At 37.4% G+C, this 17,068-nt stretch overlaps 1 protein-coding gene across 47 annotated transcripts in view; it reads right to left on the bottom strand.

The window, feature by feature from the left end:
- RIMS2 (regulating synaptic membrane exocytosis 2) overlaps window positions 1-17,068 on the bottom strand; it is a 456,084-nt gene that overhangs the window by 245,729 nt on the left and 193,287 nt on the right. For all 47 annotated transcript variants that reach the window (XM_048329132.1, XM_048329133.1, XM_048329166.1 and 44 more), the window contains one exon: window positions 13,226-14,151. In XM_048329132.1, the coding sequence (XP_048185089.1) occupies window positions 13,226-14,151 (926 nt within the window). The remainder of the gene's footprint in view (window positions 1-13,225; window positions 14,152-17,068) is intronic.

Below are 17,068 nucleotides of genomic sequence, written 5' to 3'. Positions count from 1 at the left end.
CACTAGCACTTGGTGACTTCTCAGCTTTTTATAGGGTCTTTAAATTGGTTCAGCCACTCTACTGGGCCTGAATCTCCATGAAAATTTTATACATTTACAATTAAATTCATGGGTTTGAAGGAATCAACTTTTTCTTGCAATACTACACACACAAAGCAAATAGGAGAAAACCTTCTCCAGCTACCTCTGCTTATATTGAATTACATCTATGAAGATTTCAACTTGACCAGGCTTGGCTTTTGTAAAGGATCATAGTGATTGACTTGAGGCAATGGATTACATATGTCAGAAAACCAGGAACTTTCAGCCACATGAATACACTTTGTACACTGAAGAAACAAAAGCAGCCCTTTAAATTGTGCTGGAATAATTAGTCTGAAGTTCAAACCTAATTCTGATGACCTTCTTAAGTCAAAAGCTTTCAAGAACAAATTCAATTTCTTCAAATCACCAATATGCTAGCTTTAAAAAATGGGGGTTTTGTAATATTCTTTTTTAAAGTGTATTAAAATTACGTAATAAAAACAGAACATGAAGACTTTTCAAAGGAACTCATCTTTTACAAACTTTCAGTATGAACAGATTTTCAGAACTAAACTTAGGAAAAAAATTAAATCCAAACAATAATATGCAGAAATGGTAAAATTATTAGAAATTATAAAATCCAATGAAACATACTGCATTCACTTCCTAGTAGTAGTAGGAAGTGTAGTATCTAAACATCTTTCACAGTGCATCAGAAGCCAAGCCTTTCCTTGTTAATAGATGTATATAGAAAATGGCCTATAAATAGGCAAAACAGTAAACAGCCATGGAGGTTTGTGATTAAATCTTTTATTTGATTCTATTTAGATTATGTAACTAATGCCCATATATTTACATTTTCCAAGTAAACAGATTATATAACTAGGAACCTAAAAGATATTCATAATCTAAATGTTCAGAAAGGCAGAAAGTATAAACACCAGAACTAATTCTTACAGAATGTTTCTCCAGAATACCATTGATCTGAGTGCATTTTCATAAGAATTGCTGTCTTCAATCTGGTCTAAACCTTGGTGTGTGACACAGGTATTTTTTATATACATATTCATTCAGTTCATCTTTCTTTACACATTTCAAAAGAATATCTTAACACAGAATATAGTGTTGCATGAATACATGCTATTAAGTTCACTTTTCTATTGAAACAGCTGAGACATAAACCAGAAGCTCCAATACCACACACTTCTTTTGTAATCTACTTCTCCATGCTCATAAATGCTACTCAAACATTCCTTGAAACAAGCTGCTTAATCAATGAGGTGAAACGGAGAAATCAGATGTATGTGCCTTCCATAGCACTTTCGACAATTTAGCAAGTTAAATATTAACTGAAATAAAATTTTTTGAAGTATCTTCAAGTCTGAAAGCCTGTTAAGTGCTGCAGCATGATCAAACAAATAATTGCCTAAACTACATGGCTTCAAAAGAGAGGAAAGTGTGGAAAAAAATATAAGAGAAAAATGTAAAATTCAGTAAAGGGAAAAAGAACCACTGAGTAATGTAAAGACTCTGATGGGTTATACAAGGGGGGACCAGGGTGCAGTGTAAATAATGGCAATGTTGTTGGGGGAACTCAGTGAAATTTCTATGTGATATCTCTCCATTTTCGCCTTTCTCTTTTATTCTGCAGTGGTTCTGAAAATATGCAACAATGCCCAACCATGTTCATCTAGTAGTCAGGACCAAAAGTCTGCAGACCTGCTTTGTCCTCAATACAGCTGAATGTTATAAGATGTCATTATTTTAGCAGAAAAGCATGATATATTTTGTGTGAAATATTTTCTGAAGTAAATTAGAAATTAATTTTTTTTAATCCTTTCATATTTCAAAGCCACATACAGCACCATAAGGCAAAAAAGTTATGATTTATAACCAAAAAAAAGTGGGCTAAATGCTCTTGTTTTCTTTGTGCAATATTCTTTAACCTTCCCATGAAAAATAGGACAAGTTCAGTAGAAAAGGTAAAAATATTAGCCTATATGCTAGCATAAAACTTCATTCTTAAGAGACCTGTAGGTACTTTGTATGCCAAGGCAAAATAAATTTCTCAACACAACCTTATAACAAAACCACTGAGCACTAATTTGATAGAGTCCAATGACCCAATTCTCTTCCAACAGTTTTATTTAATATTTTCTTAATTATCATAAAAGTCATTATCATTACATCACATTTTTTCTACCTTGCCCCTAAAAAAAGGATTTCAATATCAGTGGACCATCACAGAAGAAATGCATTAATGATCCTTTGATATTAATGACAGACCCCAAAAACTTTAAAGCACATTTATAGGATTTTAAATATACTTTCAAGAGAATATTATTACTGGAAAAAGTTAGCTAGAATTTTCACAAATAGGGTGAAATTGCATTCCTAAATCAATAATCAGATTCCTAGGAGGATGCCCTGATTTTTGAGGCACTCATCATCCAGCACCTTCTGAGGGCTCTGACTGGGAAGGGTTTCTGTAGGATCGTCACTGTGACTGCCCGAAGTGTCTGTCTCACCCTTCACACTCAGGAACAGCTTCAGTGTTATACAGCAGCTCCTGAACAGCTGCTGCTCAATTTACAGCCAGACAGAGAAGGACACAGAAATTGGTGCCACTTTACCCAGAGTATTCGTACCAAATATTTCTTCCTGGTGCCCAGATTGTGAATTGCAACGGACGAGGCTTGGATGGAGTGAGAACTGCGAAAAGATGGAAAGAACACGCTTTCCTCTGACAAACATATGCTTCCAGGTCTCACCCTCGACAATATTCAGTTTAATGTCAAGCAGTTTCTGGGAATAATCCCAGGTCTTGAATGGCACATTTAGGGGAGCTTGGGACAACAGGGCTGAAGGACAGAGCATCTTAGGAATACAGTTTTCACATGAATGACATATGTACAGCCCGTTCTGTTGTTTCCCCTTCATTTTGGTTTCTCTATTTCTCCCATACTGATTATCCTATCCTTAATGAAATTCACATAAAAATAAAAACAGAACAAGAAAGACATGTTTTTAAAGAAAATATATTAAAAAAAAACCCCATACAATTGATAAAATACTCCCAATTAAAATATTAAAAAAAATTTTAAAATAATTTTTTTAATTAAGTACATTTATTTGATGGTGGCCCATTTTGTTTCTGATAGTTAACAGAAGAAGTAACTAAATTACCTGCATAATCAATTTAAATATACCATAGGAAAGCACTAACATAATCTAAAATGACACTGAGTATAATCATGACAGATAGGTTTAAGAGTTTTGTTTTATTAGAAGAATAATGATTTCATCAAAGTATAAAGAAAATTGTAATTTGAAAAACACACTCTTCATGTATTCTGGAGGTATTACATGTCTTTTTTTCTTTTTGTGCTGTCATTATTTCTGTTTGCTGGGACTCCTCTGTAAAAAAGACTAAAAAATCACAGTATTTACATAAATATTCAGAAAACTTCAAAAGAAAAACTCCATGATGGCTTGTTGTTCTATCATGGCATTGTAAAGAACTGAAATGTTTTACGCAGAATCCAGCAGGTCTTCATTTTGCCTTATCTCTGCCAAATATGCATTAATTATTAGCACTTATCCCTGATAGAAGATTTGGTTAACAAGTAAAAATTTCTAACTTATTTCAACTGAAATAGTAGTTTGAAATAAGTGGAGCAGGTTGAATAAGATAACAATTACCTACATTGGAAGCCTTGCATTTTGTAGGATGACACCCTTTCCAGCCATGTTTGTACAAAAATTTCTTTCATCACTATTATAAAGTTAATGGGTATTTATTGATTTTATTCAGCAAATATTCCACCTGCCAAGATGGAAAAGGATAGTGAGAAATTATCTTGGAATGATAACTCAAGTTTCTTTCGTTGTCTATTTAAATTTGGAAAAGATAAAAAAAGGGTACAGAGAAAGCAAAAATGTTTTTATGATACTTTTAATATTGGTCACTCATATAATTGGGTGGTTTACAGTTTCAATTGAAAAAGAACCATCTTTACCTTCAGAATAGAAAATTTTCACAAATTCCAGGGTAAACTACATCTTGCAGTTGGTGTTAAAAAGGTAAACTGAAGATAGTTCCAATGATAAAAACCGTAAGTTAAAAATATTAAAAATCATATTGTCTTATTAATAATAAACTTAATCTCATCTGAAACCATAGATAACTACAACAAGTGCACTAAAATACTTTAGTAATAACTCATAGTTCTTTTGTTGTATCACCTCAGAAGACAATTAATCTTTTGCCCAGACAACATTTCTTCTATAGCCATAGTTCCAGCAAAGTCCCAGAGTAAAAGGAAATAGGATTAAAGACTTACAGTTTTAACTATTTCTGTACATTTGTATACAGAAGGTTCGGACTGCAATTTAGGCAAGGTTTTAATCCATAAAATTGAGTATTAGACATTTTTGTTTGAATTGAAATGCTATGAAATTATTCATGTTCATTCACTTATGATAAAATATTCTGTACTCCCTTATTATGATATGAAAATATTTCTTCTTCCTTACTTCAGGAAATCCCTGTCTATCCTCAGATTCTGAAAAGGCATAATCAGTTACACACCATCTTTTCAGCATGTATTTTAATATCTTAGAGGACAATCATCATCATTTTATAAGGAAGCTTCAAATGTTAATATTTACCATTTTTTTGCCTACTTAGAGTTACCCACAAAAGTTTCCTGGCTTGATGCAGTGTGTACCTGCCTGCATGCTTCTTCCAGCAGGAGTGATAATAAGGATGTGAATATGCAGCCAAGAACTGAGAAAAGGCAGGGCTTTTTCTGTGAGGGATATTATTGTCTTATGCCAAGTTTAAATTATAGCAAATTTAAAATATTTTACAGTAGAGTCCTCTAAATGCTGCAGAAGATCACACCATTTTCATATATCTTCTAAGGAACATGGAAGTGTGTAAGTAGGAGAAGGTTTGGCAATGACTGTTTTTAAAATTCTCTACAATTAGAAATTTCTGTAGCTTTAAACATTCTAGTTCTGTTCTCATCTATGCATCTGTGAAAAATATTTTTCTAGAAAAAATATCATAGGCAATACTAATATTTTAAAGTAGTTTGGTACTTCTTAGTCAATGCTATAAGAAGTACTTTCAAAGCAGTGACTTTTTATTGCTTAAAAATATACAGAGAAAAGTGTAATATTTCTTATCTCTGAATATCTCTTATATTTGCACTTAAAATAAGACAATTCATAGGAATAAGCTTAAAAAATGGAATAATAGAATTCTGAATTTCCAAACTCTTTATACATTTAAGTTACATTTACCTTACGTAAGAGGAAGAGGTGTCTATGAAAAAAAAATTATTTAATTACAAAAACAAAACACAATCTCCTATTCTGCAATATTACGTGAAATAGTAAGAAGGAATCTTGTCACTCACTGAAATCTGTTTTAATAAAACATGCCAAACATTTCAGCATTTTAAATAATCAATTATTCTTCTTTTGACCATTTAAAATTTGTATTTTGAATTCTAAGATATTTCTATACTGCAACTGTGTGAAAATTCAAAGTCCTTTTGTTCAACTGCTGCAGCTCAGTCCTGAAATTTTGCCTTCTAGTATAATTTGTTCTAGTATAATTTGTTTTAAGAGAAGTTAGACTTTCAGGAACTCCCTAACCTGAATGATACAAATTTTAGAAACAATGACCTCATTCTGATCTAATTTAGCTCAGTGTAACTTTGAAGCCAAAGTTGTTGAAGATGTATGAAACTGGCACAAGTAGGATTGAAATCAGGTCCCTTATTTCTCTGAATTTAAAAGTGAGAGCGCTATGATGGAATCCCACTTCCTTGGCATCTCTGCTCATGTAAGACATGCACTGTTCTTGCAGTAGCACTCAGGAAATGTGCTTTCTGCTCCTCACGCCATGAGCTACCATATTTTTTCTAACTTGTGACAAGTATATTGTTTTCAAATAGACTTAATTCTCTGTCAAAAATTAAACTGGATGTCTACCAGATTGGTTTCAATACTGCAATAAACAAGTAGGACCTGAAAGCTGTTTCATACATGAGGACATTTTAACTTTCATCATGAAAAAGGGCAGTTCTTCCTATGTTTGTAAATGACCATAACACAGCCAATGCAAGGTTATATATGTATGTTTTCGATGCACTTAGTGACAAAGAACAGTGTGTTTCCACCTGGTCCTGCAAGCACACATTTCTGCTCACACACCCTGCACTCTGAAGCTTTCAATCAACAACACAGAGACGTTGAATATTTTAAGATCGCTGGAGTCCATCCACATGTTGTGTTGGGGGTGTTGGTCAACAGCTGGCTGAATATGAGCTGGCAGCATGCCCAGGTGACTAAGAAGGCCAGTCACATCCTGGCTGGTATCAGCAATAGTGTGGCCAGCAGGACCAGGGCAGTGATCATCCTCCTGTATTCAGCCTGGTGAGGCTGCATTTTAAATACTGGGCTCAGTTTTGGGCCCCTCACTACAAGAAAGAGATTGAGGTGCTGGAGCATGTCCAGAGAAGGGTAACAAAGCTGGTGAAGGGTCTGGAGCACAAATCCTATGAGGACTGGCTGAGGAAGCTGGGTGTTTAGCCTGGAGAAAGAGAGGCTCAGGGGGGACCTTATCACTCTCTACAACTACCTGAGAGGAGTTGTAGACACAAGGGTGTGGGACTCTTCTCCAAAGTTACAAGAAACAGAATGAGAGGAAATGGCCTCTCAGTGGAGCAGAAATTCAAACTGGATATAAGGAAAAAATTCTTCACCGAAAGGGTTGTCAAACACTGGAACAGGAACAGGCTGCCCAGGGAATTAGTTGATTCACTATTCCTGGAGATATTTAAAAGGCGTGAATGTGACACTTGTTTAGTGGTGAACTTGTCACTCTTAAGTTAACAGCTGGACTTTATTCCAAAGATCTTTTCCAACCAGAATTCTATGCTTCTATGCATATGAGTTTCTCTGATAATAAAAACTATCTAGCCATCATGTTTTAATAAAATAAGAGTGAAAGCAAACACTAAATTTAAGAACTGCACCTCTGACAAAACACAAACACATTTGCCTTTCCCACCACAGATTCCACCCACATAAGATGTCAGCCACCATTTGTGCAAACAGATACCTCTCACAGGGTGCTCTGCAAAGTGGCTGGGAGCATGGTATGTGTGTATGCCTGAACTGTTTACCATCACTGGAAAATCTACTATGTCCTACTTTATATTTAGAACAAATTAGAGCAATATTTGGAGCTATCACGGACCTAGATTTCCTTGAATGAATTCTCTTCTTCAGTGTAGAGGTTGTCCCTCGCTGAAATCCTAAAGTTTGAGAGATTTGTAAAGAATTGTAGGGTGTTTAAGACCCTCACATGTTTGGGGAAGGTGCAGAAGGAACTCCAGCTTCAGTGCAGGTCACCTCTCTCATGCCGGTGGTCTGAGTGGGGGTACAACAAGCCCAAGGATCACAAGCTTTCCTGAGTCTCTTCAGATTGGTCCTTTGGCAGACTGCAGGTTTGACAGTATTGCCATAAGGAATACATGGGCAGTGGTACTGTTTGATTTTCTAAATTTACCTGTAAAGCCTGTGGACACACAGAATTAGCCTGCAGCACTCTGCTTCACATCTGCTTCATGCTGGCTAACAAACTATGGGGGCCCTTTCAAACGTCCCCTACGGCCTACTCCTTACAATTGCACTGAAAAACATCTAAGTGAACATGCAGGTAAAAAAATACTCTGTCCCTCACAATAGAAGACACTTAAATTGGACAAGCAATGTAAAAAGGCTGGCCTAACTTGCACATCACAAAATACAGCTTTATTTGGACTTCTGTAGGTGACATAGTTCAGTGTTCACTCTACTGCAACAACATCACAACTGTTCTCTTCTTACAAGACACATTTCTCGGAGCCTTCGAACTGAACCACGCAAACTGAGATGGTTTTGAGAAAGAACTGGTGATTTGAACAGTCTAGAACATTTATAAATATGTCACTATAATCCCTGGGTTTAGTGATAGAGGATCTATTTTACAGCCATTTAAAATTTACAATTTCATAAAAACATTGGCATTTCAAGAATTGTTTTTCTCTAACATTTTAACCAATTTTGATCTTTCATTATTAGGGAAAATAGCAATATACCTAATATTTTGGTCCAAAACATATAGGCAACTTCTTTTTTTTCTCTCCAAAGTGTACTTCCTAAGACAGGCAGGAGGTCCTGTCATGGAGATACAGCCTTGAACCATCTGCTACGCTGATCTCAGGACTAGCAGTTAAGTGTTGTAAATGGAGACATCTTTGCAGTTTCACAAGCCTGGTATTCACAGCAAGAGTAAAGAAGGGTCTCTTACATAATGTGGAAAAAATATGGTGAGTTTCAGAAAAATTAAAATAGCACAATAAGAAAGAGTTGTTTATCCTATTCACGGAAAAAGGCAGAGGCCATCTGGTAAACTGGTGTTCAGTTATGTCACTAAAGAGAGCTCCAATGTGTATGACGACCTGCACAAAATTCAGTCTGGAAAACATGTATAATCCTGGCACAGCCTAAATTTCAGGTAAACACATTCGTAATCTCAGCTATGTCCATTTAACACTGTTCTCATGCGTTGTTTCCTGAGCTTCTAAAGAATGAACTCCTCTGTCACACTGTCAGCTCCTGACCATGGTCTTAGTACATCTCATCTCACCAAACACCCCCTCAGCCGTCATGTCAATGCTGCCAGGTCCACATTCCTTGCTCAGGGAGTCCCAGTCTCTCTCACCAAAAAAATTCCAAGCCCAGCTTAGCCCTCCTGGTCTTTTCTCTGAACGCCCTTTTCCCAGCCACTCATCATCCCTCCCAAAATGCTGGTTCTGCTTCTCAGAATCCTCTAACCTACCACTCAGGAAGTTCCAGTTCTCACCTTCCCAGTTATCTTTAGAAGACCTGTCCCCTTCACTTTATCTGCTCTTCCCAAACTACAAGTCACAGGCACTGCCTACTTGATCTTCTAGTTTAGCTCCTCCCTCTTCTTCTACAGCCTATCAATCCACTGGTTTCCAGACACCCAATGACATTTTGTTGCCAATCCTAAACTACTTTCCCTTTTCTCCTCGTCCTCGTAATGCGTCCTAATTCCCATTCAATATGTCAGTCCTCAGCCTGGCATATGACTCAAATTTCCTGGTCCAAGTTTATTTGCATTACAAGAACTATTCAGTATCATAAGGATTTAGTTCTTCTGCAGTTGAATCTCCATCTGCAAGAATTCTTCAACCACGCTTGTGTTTCACATGACTGTCTATGGGGTACCAGAGTCTTTTCAGGGTATTCATCAGCTTTCTCTGCTCACAGTTTCCCTTGTCCCCCACAGAGAAGAGGCAGGAGCATTCCATGGCACTAGTTTCTCCGGCCATAACAAGAAACATGCATAAAAATAATTTTGCCTTGTCCCTCCCCTGAAAACAACTACATTTTTAAAAATCAAGGAAAAATTACCTTAAGGCAGATAGCTACTGAAATGAGGTCAGACCCAAATACTGAAAGGCACAGGCATTTAGCAATAACGGATGCTCTTCCCAGAGCTCTTAATCCAGCGGCTGGTCACTGTCTCCATTGAACTAATAGAACTAAATCTCTATCTTCATTTTGTATACATATTTATGTTCCAGCCTATATATGTATCAATTCTTTTCCTTTTGAAGATAAGCTTAAAAAGGCAAACTTTCAGTTTTTTTAAGAGCATATGACTACAATTTTTTCCTACACTTTTGGGAAAAGTCACAATTTTCAGACTAGTTTCTTAAAACCAGTGTTAGGGCTTTGTAAAATCTGTGATGCAAATCAGTGAACACCTGCTCCTGCAGCTCAGACCCAGGTTGATCCTCACAGCAGAGCAGTTGTTAATATTTATTTGCAGAATCTGCGAAAAACTATGGGTATTCCAAGGAGAAAGATATGGAAAAAAAATTGTTCTCCTACTTCAGAGAACTCATTACCACAACCAAATCCCCACTCTAACACTCCCACCCTTCATCACTGCAAGGACAAATATTTTATATTCAGCATTATATCTTGGGCCAAACAGACTTTGTATGTGACTTTAAAGGACAGCTAAGAAATATTCATGTCTGGGATGTTTTTAAAGAGTGGAAAGCAAGTAATTTGGGAAGAGAAGAAACTAATTTCTTATAAAAGGTGTTTAAAATAATTGTATTTTACCTATTATGGAAATAATGTATTGCAATACAAGGCGGACTGCTGGTGGCTTATGTGCTGGATTCGCTCTGGTGGTATTCATGAAGAAATCACTCTGAGTGCAGGCTGGTTTACACCGGAGGGATTCATGAAAATAAAAATAATGAGGTACGACTCTCTATGCCTACCTATAGCTATCCAGAAGGCTGGATCCAGGTAGTGAGATCCAATCCTCCTCCTCATCTTAAAAGATCTCTTCATTCCTCCCACATACCTAGCAGCAGCCAAATCATCCCAAATTCACTCAAACACTTTTCTGGAGCTTCCACTTCTGTGGTTAAAGAGCAGGGGAGAATTAGGAGGGTCTGAGGATATTATTCAATCATGTGGCCAGGCTGCTGAGGCTAGCACCAGCTGGCTCTGGTTCCAGGTACAGGTGTTACTGTTGGAATGACTTCCTGTGCTATGCATGGTCACTTCCTCCCAGCCCAGGACCTCCAGCACAGACTGGGAGCAGACACAGTCAGAAGCAGTCACATCCTTTCCCAGTTCAAGCAGTTGCTCTTCTCCTTTATGAAAAACCAAGGCTTTTGTCCACATTGGTTCCAGCCACAGGCCATCACTGGGCCACACTAACACAGTTACACTCTGTATGTCATGACAAAGTGCTTACATTAATTCAATCAAAATTAACAAAGTACAGAGCATTTCTTTTTCCTGCAAAATTTTTGCAACCTTTTTAAATTAATTTATATAATAAATATCTAGCTTCATTCACTACCTCAGAAGTCAGGACAGACATGACATTGTCATTACTATTAACTGTTGTTATCAGTAAGAATGTTTTCTTTGACACTTAAAATACAGAATTATTTAAGTGAAAGCTGTAAGTTTTGTAAGATCATTATTATGAAAGAGAATCTAGCATTGTACAGCATGTTTTAAACTCCTGTCTGAAGGGAGCCAAAGGCCCAATATGTAGACCAGACCCACTTCTTGGTGAAGTCTGGTGCATCCCTGGGACCTGGTTGTGAAGGCAAAGGTTCCTATCCTGGAAAGGCCCTCAGCCATTATAGATTTTTCAGGGGGCAGGAAAGTTGCAGTAAGAACTCCAAAGGCAAAGAGACGTCAGGGCTTTAGGATGACTGGTTAAGGAATCAGGAGCACAAGCGGTCTTCTCTATTCTCCCAGTTGCAGGAAATGATGAGGGAAGAGAGGGAGATCCAGCAGATCAATCCTTGACTCCGAGCCTGGTGTCAGCAGAATTTTAGGGGGTTTTGATCATGTTTACACTTTACATGACACCAGGCCTGCAGATGACAAATGGGGGTCACCTGTCTCAAAAGGGGAAAAGGATCTTTTCTCAGGCATTGGCAGGGCTCATGGAGAGAGTTTTAAACTAGGTCTGAAGGGGAAAGGTATGACACCAGACTTGCTACAGATAAACCAAGCAGCAGCATTCCAATGTCTGAGAGACACTGTGCTAGTGGGGTCCTTCAGTCGCTGTCTCCATGGAGGTAGGGGATAGAGATCCATGCAGCAGCAGACTCAAGGGTTATTGACATGTTAGAAGCCATGGAAGTGCTAAATTAGTGGTAATCAATAATCCTGCAGATCTTTTCCAACCTAAATGATCCTATGCTTTTATAATCCTAAATGTATATGCTTTGTGTGTTATGTGTACAAAAAACATATTGTTTGTATATTATTTTGTATTCTACATTTCCTACGCTGAATTGCCATAAATAAACATTTTGTTACTACTTCCCATGTATTCATTGGTCCTATTTTCCTCAAGGTCACTTCTAAGAAGAAAATCATGAACACCATAAAGTTGGCACAAGTTTTTTCTATTCATCAGGAAGGCTAAGGGGGTCAAGGTTTCAGCACAGTTGTTCCACATAAGTACATGCAACTGTCTACTTTGACCTGGTGAAATTTCCTTCCATTCTACACTACCTTGCTCCTTACTTATCAGATCATGGTTGCTGATATTGACATATGAAAATTCAGAGTTATTTCACTGACTCTAGTTAATTACTTGCTTCAGAACAAATTTGATAGTAATATTAATAATAGTAATAGTAATAATAATAAATAGCAGGAAATTTTCTATCCCAAATCCACAGGAGCAGATGACCATTTAGGAGAAGTAATAAAGGTTCACTGGTATAAGAATAATAACTCAAAAAAAGCTTAAAACAACACACACGAGGGTAAGCCAACTAATAATATTCATTTGATCGAGTTTAAACTCATGGTCCAACGTTGTCATATTTAAGTCATAATTTATCTTTTTACGGGCTGGGAAATCATTTCAATCAATCTTAGTTTTCTGACATTGGAGTAACTCCAAAACTACATCTAAAAAGCACTACAATAAAAAATCATCATAGCACCACAAAAAAAAGGAACCTCCATTGGTTTAAACCACATCAGTCATTTTAAATTTGTTTCAAAACTTCAATGGGTTAACTTCATATACACAGGTCTTTTTGCAGATCAGATGCTCTTTAACCTGCAGCAGACAGCACAAAACTGGCATAAGGTCTGCATCATGTGCTCCAGTTAATTCAACAAAAATGCGGTCATGCGCCCACCCTTGATCCAGATCAAATATGCACTCATTGTGATCCAGGAGCACACAAATCTGGTATTAGTGGACATGAAACCATGGCCTTATATGACAGCCCAGCTTTAGATACTTTGCAGATTTCATTGACAGGGTTTTCAGTACGAATGTTGTCTCCTTTAACTTATCCAAACACTTACAGTAGCTGTGATGTTTTCCACGTAAATCATTAAATTTAAATTTACGTAAATTAAACACATAATCAGAAAAAAAAAAAATCCCAATTCCCATCAGAACAAAGTTGAGTCATCTGTGAAGGGCTGTAGATGTGCGGTTGCAATAAATTTAAAGAGCTAAAATAAACTTCCAAAGTAACGGAAACCAAATCAAATCTATGTATTGAAACAATCAAAAAATTGGAACTCTTACCTTTTTCACTAACACTTTCACTTTCAATCTCTACATCATCACAACTTGTATATTCAGGAGTGGATGCCAATTCTTCTTCTGAGCTACTTAATGAAACCTGGCGCATTTTACCTCCTTTTTTCGTTTTATGGGGCTTTGGTGGTGGAGGTCTGACAGATTCAGACTGGTCTGAGCTGAGTGAATCATTCCGTAACATGGTCTCCATCTTTTCACGTTTTGTTTTCCGTACAGCAGAACTGGGATCCAAATGGTGCTGTTTCCTTAATGAATCAGAGCGCCTCATGTCTGGTCTTTCCAGAGGAATTGGACTCCTCCTAGGTGTAGGAGGGCTATGATTTGTGGTCCTCTGACGATTGGGACTAGGTCCCTGAGCCTCTCGAGTTCTTTCCATAGAATATGAACGTTGATTTTCCATGGCAGCCCTGCGCTCAGACACAGATCTTTGTCTTGATGGCCGTTCCATCCTGAGCATGGACATCCGAGAATCTTCCAACTCTGTATTTGCCAGTGAGACATCGCTATGTCTCCGTTCATGACGTGCTCGGGACACTTCAGCATGGATACGCATTTGTTCCTCATATGGCTGTGGCTTGACTGGATAACGAGCCAAATTAGGATCACTTCGGTATCGTGCCTGGTATTCCTCCTCCCTCCTTTGCCTTTCATATTCTTCCCTGTTTTGTGCATCTTCTTCTTCTACCGGATACTCCTTGGAACGCCTGCGGCTCCTTCTGTTGGAATCTCTATAATCACCCAGTTCAGGTTCTTCATATAACTGAGGCCCACGCTGTGACCGCCTATCTGAATAATCTGATGGTGACCTGGGCATCGCACTGTCTGATGTAGCATACTGTGAATATTCGTCTCTCTCGTCCCTTTGGTCGTATCTTCTGCTCTGTTCTCTTGATATTGAAGGGCTTCTTTTCCTAAATAATCACGGCAAGAAAGCAGAAAGAGAATTCTGTCAATATTTTATGTAGCACAAATATACAGCTAATGCTAGTTAAAAGATAGCATGACCAGCTAATGGAAAAAAAATCCATTCATTGCGTTTCTTTGTGAATGTGCGCTCACATTTTCTCTACTAAATTAAAGAAAGCATGTCATGCTATAAATCTGCTTATGGTGCACAGATTGAAGAAAAAGCAGCTTTGAAGGAAAAATGCTAATACAACTTCATAAAATATAGAATACAAATACTTAGGCTACTTTGTAGTCATGATTGCTTTACAAGTACCAACATTTTATAATCCTTTGTAATCATTTTACAATATAACTTGACCATATACTTCTATTTCATAGAGTTTGATAATCGCCATAGAAATTAGGGCTAGAAGAATCATTCAATTAGTTTGCTCTTTTAGCAGCTGTTATTGCTCAAAATCACACATTTCAGTTCCTACAAAACTATAATTTGTGCCAAGGGCAGAAAACAGACAAAGATTCAATGGCAGCATCTGTCTAAATCAGATGAACTCAGAAGCCCTGAACTCAGAAAACAAGCCACTTTTTTGTGTTGTGAAGGGAAAGAGTTTCAAAGTGCTGCCTGAGTTGAGAAAAGAATCCTTCCCATCTCTATAGGGATGGTAGCAGTATTAGTCCAAGCATTTGTTCAAGACAGACACCAGAATGGAGTTCTTGCGCCACATAAAGCATTGACTCTTTGATGTCATTGACACCATCTAGCTACAGACAACTAGCGACTTCAGAGGAAGGTGGAAGAAGAATTAACAAATATTCTTTCCTGACAGTGAAATGATAGATTGAAGCATGTGATTCATTTATATGTAATATTTTCATAAAGGGTGTGTCTGGAACATATAATGAATGTCATGGTTTCTGTTTGACACAACATTGTTTGATACATGGTTAGAAGGGATCAGTTACATGGGAAAAAACAAACCGGATCTTCAAATTTTGCCTTTATCAATCCTTATAGGGTAATAAGCATGCAAAATGTTACTTTCCAGATATGTCCTGATTCATGCTTGGCTTTTCACCCTACATGGATCTCAAGAAGTTACCTGAAGGAAATTGGAGTAAAGATCCCAGATAAAAGAGACTGAGAGGTGGGCCTTCTCTGGGATAATGTAGATCAACTCAAACTTTAAGCAATAAAAATACAAATGAGAAGCTATTTTTGTATTGTTAGTCCTTTCTTCTTATATTTAGTTCTACCTTTATAATTAAGATCCCTTTTAAAATGTTTTCTACACTCACAAAATGACCACTGATTCCAAAGGGCAGCCTTGCAGGCAGCAACCAGGAGATCCTGCCTAGTCTTTAGGACACGAAAAAAGGCGAGTAAATACAAAGCCCTGTTGTTGCCACAGTTGTCCAAGAGGAAGAAAGGAAACACTTCAATTTAGTGAAGGGGAGAAGGAGAAACAGGTTCTCCTCGGTGCCCAGGAAAGTATAAAGGGCTCTGTCTATCTGATAGGAGAGAAAACACTCTTTTCACAGCCAGGAAGGAAATGCAATCTCTGCTCAGCAAGGGAAAACCACAACTGTCCATGCAGAGTGTGTGTGGTGTGTGGGGTGAGTGGCAAACTGGCATTCTGTACTGTCTTAGGTACCATACAGGATTATTAAACTGTGCTTGAAAGATTTGGACCCAGTAGCGCCTTGTAAATAGTAAAGTACTTTAGCTTTGCAATGGCATCTGCAAATGAGAAAGCTAATTCAATCTTGCAAAAATGAAACTCCGTGCAAAGCATGACAAGTACTATAAGCTTCACGCGGATGCTTATTTGCTTACGGTGAAACTAAAATGTCCCATATGTCTTGTTACAGTAGCATGTTAGTACCAGCACAAATTATAACCTCTGTAAGTTTAACAAAATCTCTATATTTTCTGCTACTGGGGACTCAACTTGAATCGCTCTAATGCAACATGAACAGAATTTTGTAAGTCTAAAACCAGAATGGCCAACGGGAACGGACAATCAGAACAACAGAACTACCCAAATGCAGACAGTTTGCAAAGACATAGAAGTTTCGTTTAGACAACAGAGATTAGATGCAGAAATGCCTCAAGGAAGATAAATATTTTTCACTTAAATACTTCAGAGGATGAAAATTACGCCACATCCCAAAACAAGTTGTTCCAAGAGCAAATTACCCAATCCCTGAAAATTTCTCTTGGCTATAGCAAAAGTTGGCATAACTTCCACACCCCAGTTGTGGCCCCCATACAGGAAAAATCTGCACTCATCAGATACAGGCATTCATTCATGCAGATCTCATTGCAAGATTGAGACAAATACGTGTACACATGAAATGTATGCATACTATACTGTTAATACACTGTCTCTACTCAGTCTATATTACCTATAGATCGTATGTCATCATAGCCACACTTCTTGTATAAATTTGATCCTCCAAAGCTTTAAAACACTCTAGTAAATAAGGTTTATAGGATCAACTCCATGATGAACTGTGTAACACACAAAGCCATATAGATTCTAGTTTGGCAAATCTTGTATGTGCCTTGGAGCAGTCTGAGCGTACACATGCTTCAGTATTAAACATCTACATACTTGTATCTACAGCAATATAAACAACACAATAGTAAGAATTGGTTTAGCTACAAATAGATTATATAAACACACACACTAAACATGTGTGTGTATATATATACATATAAATAAATTAATATGACTCCATGCCACAGTGTCCTCATATCGATACAATTCTTTTCTGGTGACATTACTGCTATAATGTCATGGGGGGAAGGCTGAGTGGGATAAAATAGATGGATTACTGTGTGAGTAAAAACATTATTGTAGACTTGTTGCCGAGGAAAATGTGTTTCTATTAAGAAAACATCATCTGATGAACTGG

The sequence above is a fragment of the Corvus hawaiiensis genome, chromosome 26, assembly GCF_020740725.1.
Source record: "Corvus hawaiiensis isolate bCorHaw1 chromosome 26, bCorHaw1.pri.cur, whole genome shotgun sequence".
NCBI classification, from domain to species: domain Eukaryota; kingdom Metazoa; phylum Chordata; class Aves; order Passeriformes; family Corvidae; genus Corvus; species Corvus hawaiiensis.
The sequence above is the reverse complement of the archived record's forward strand: the minus strand, read 5'-3'. Positions and strand labels throughout refer to the sequence as shown.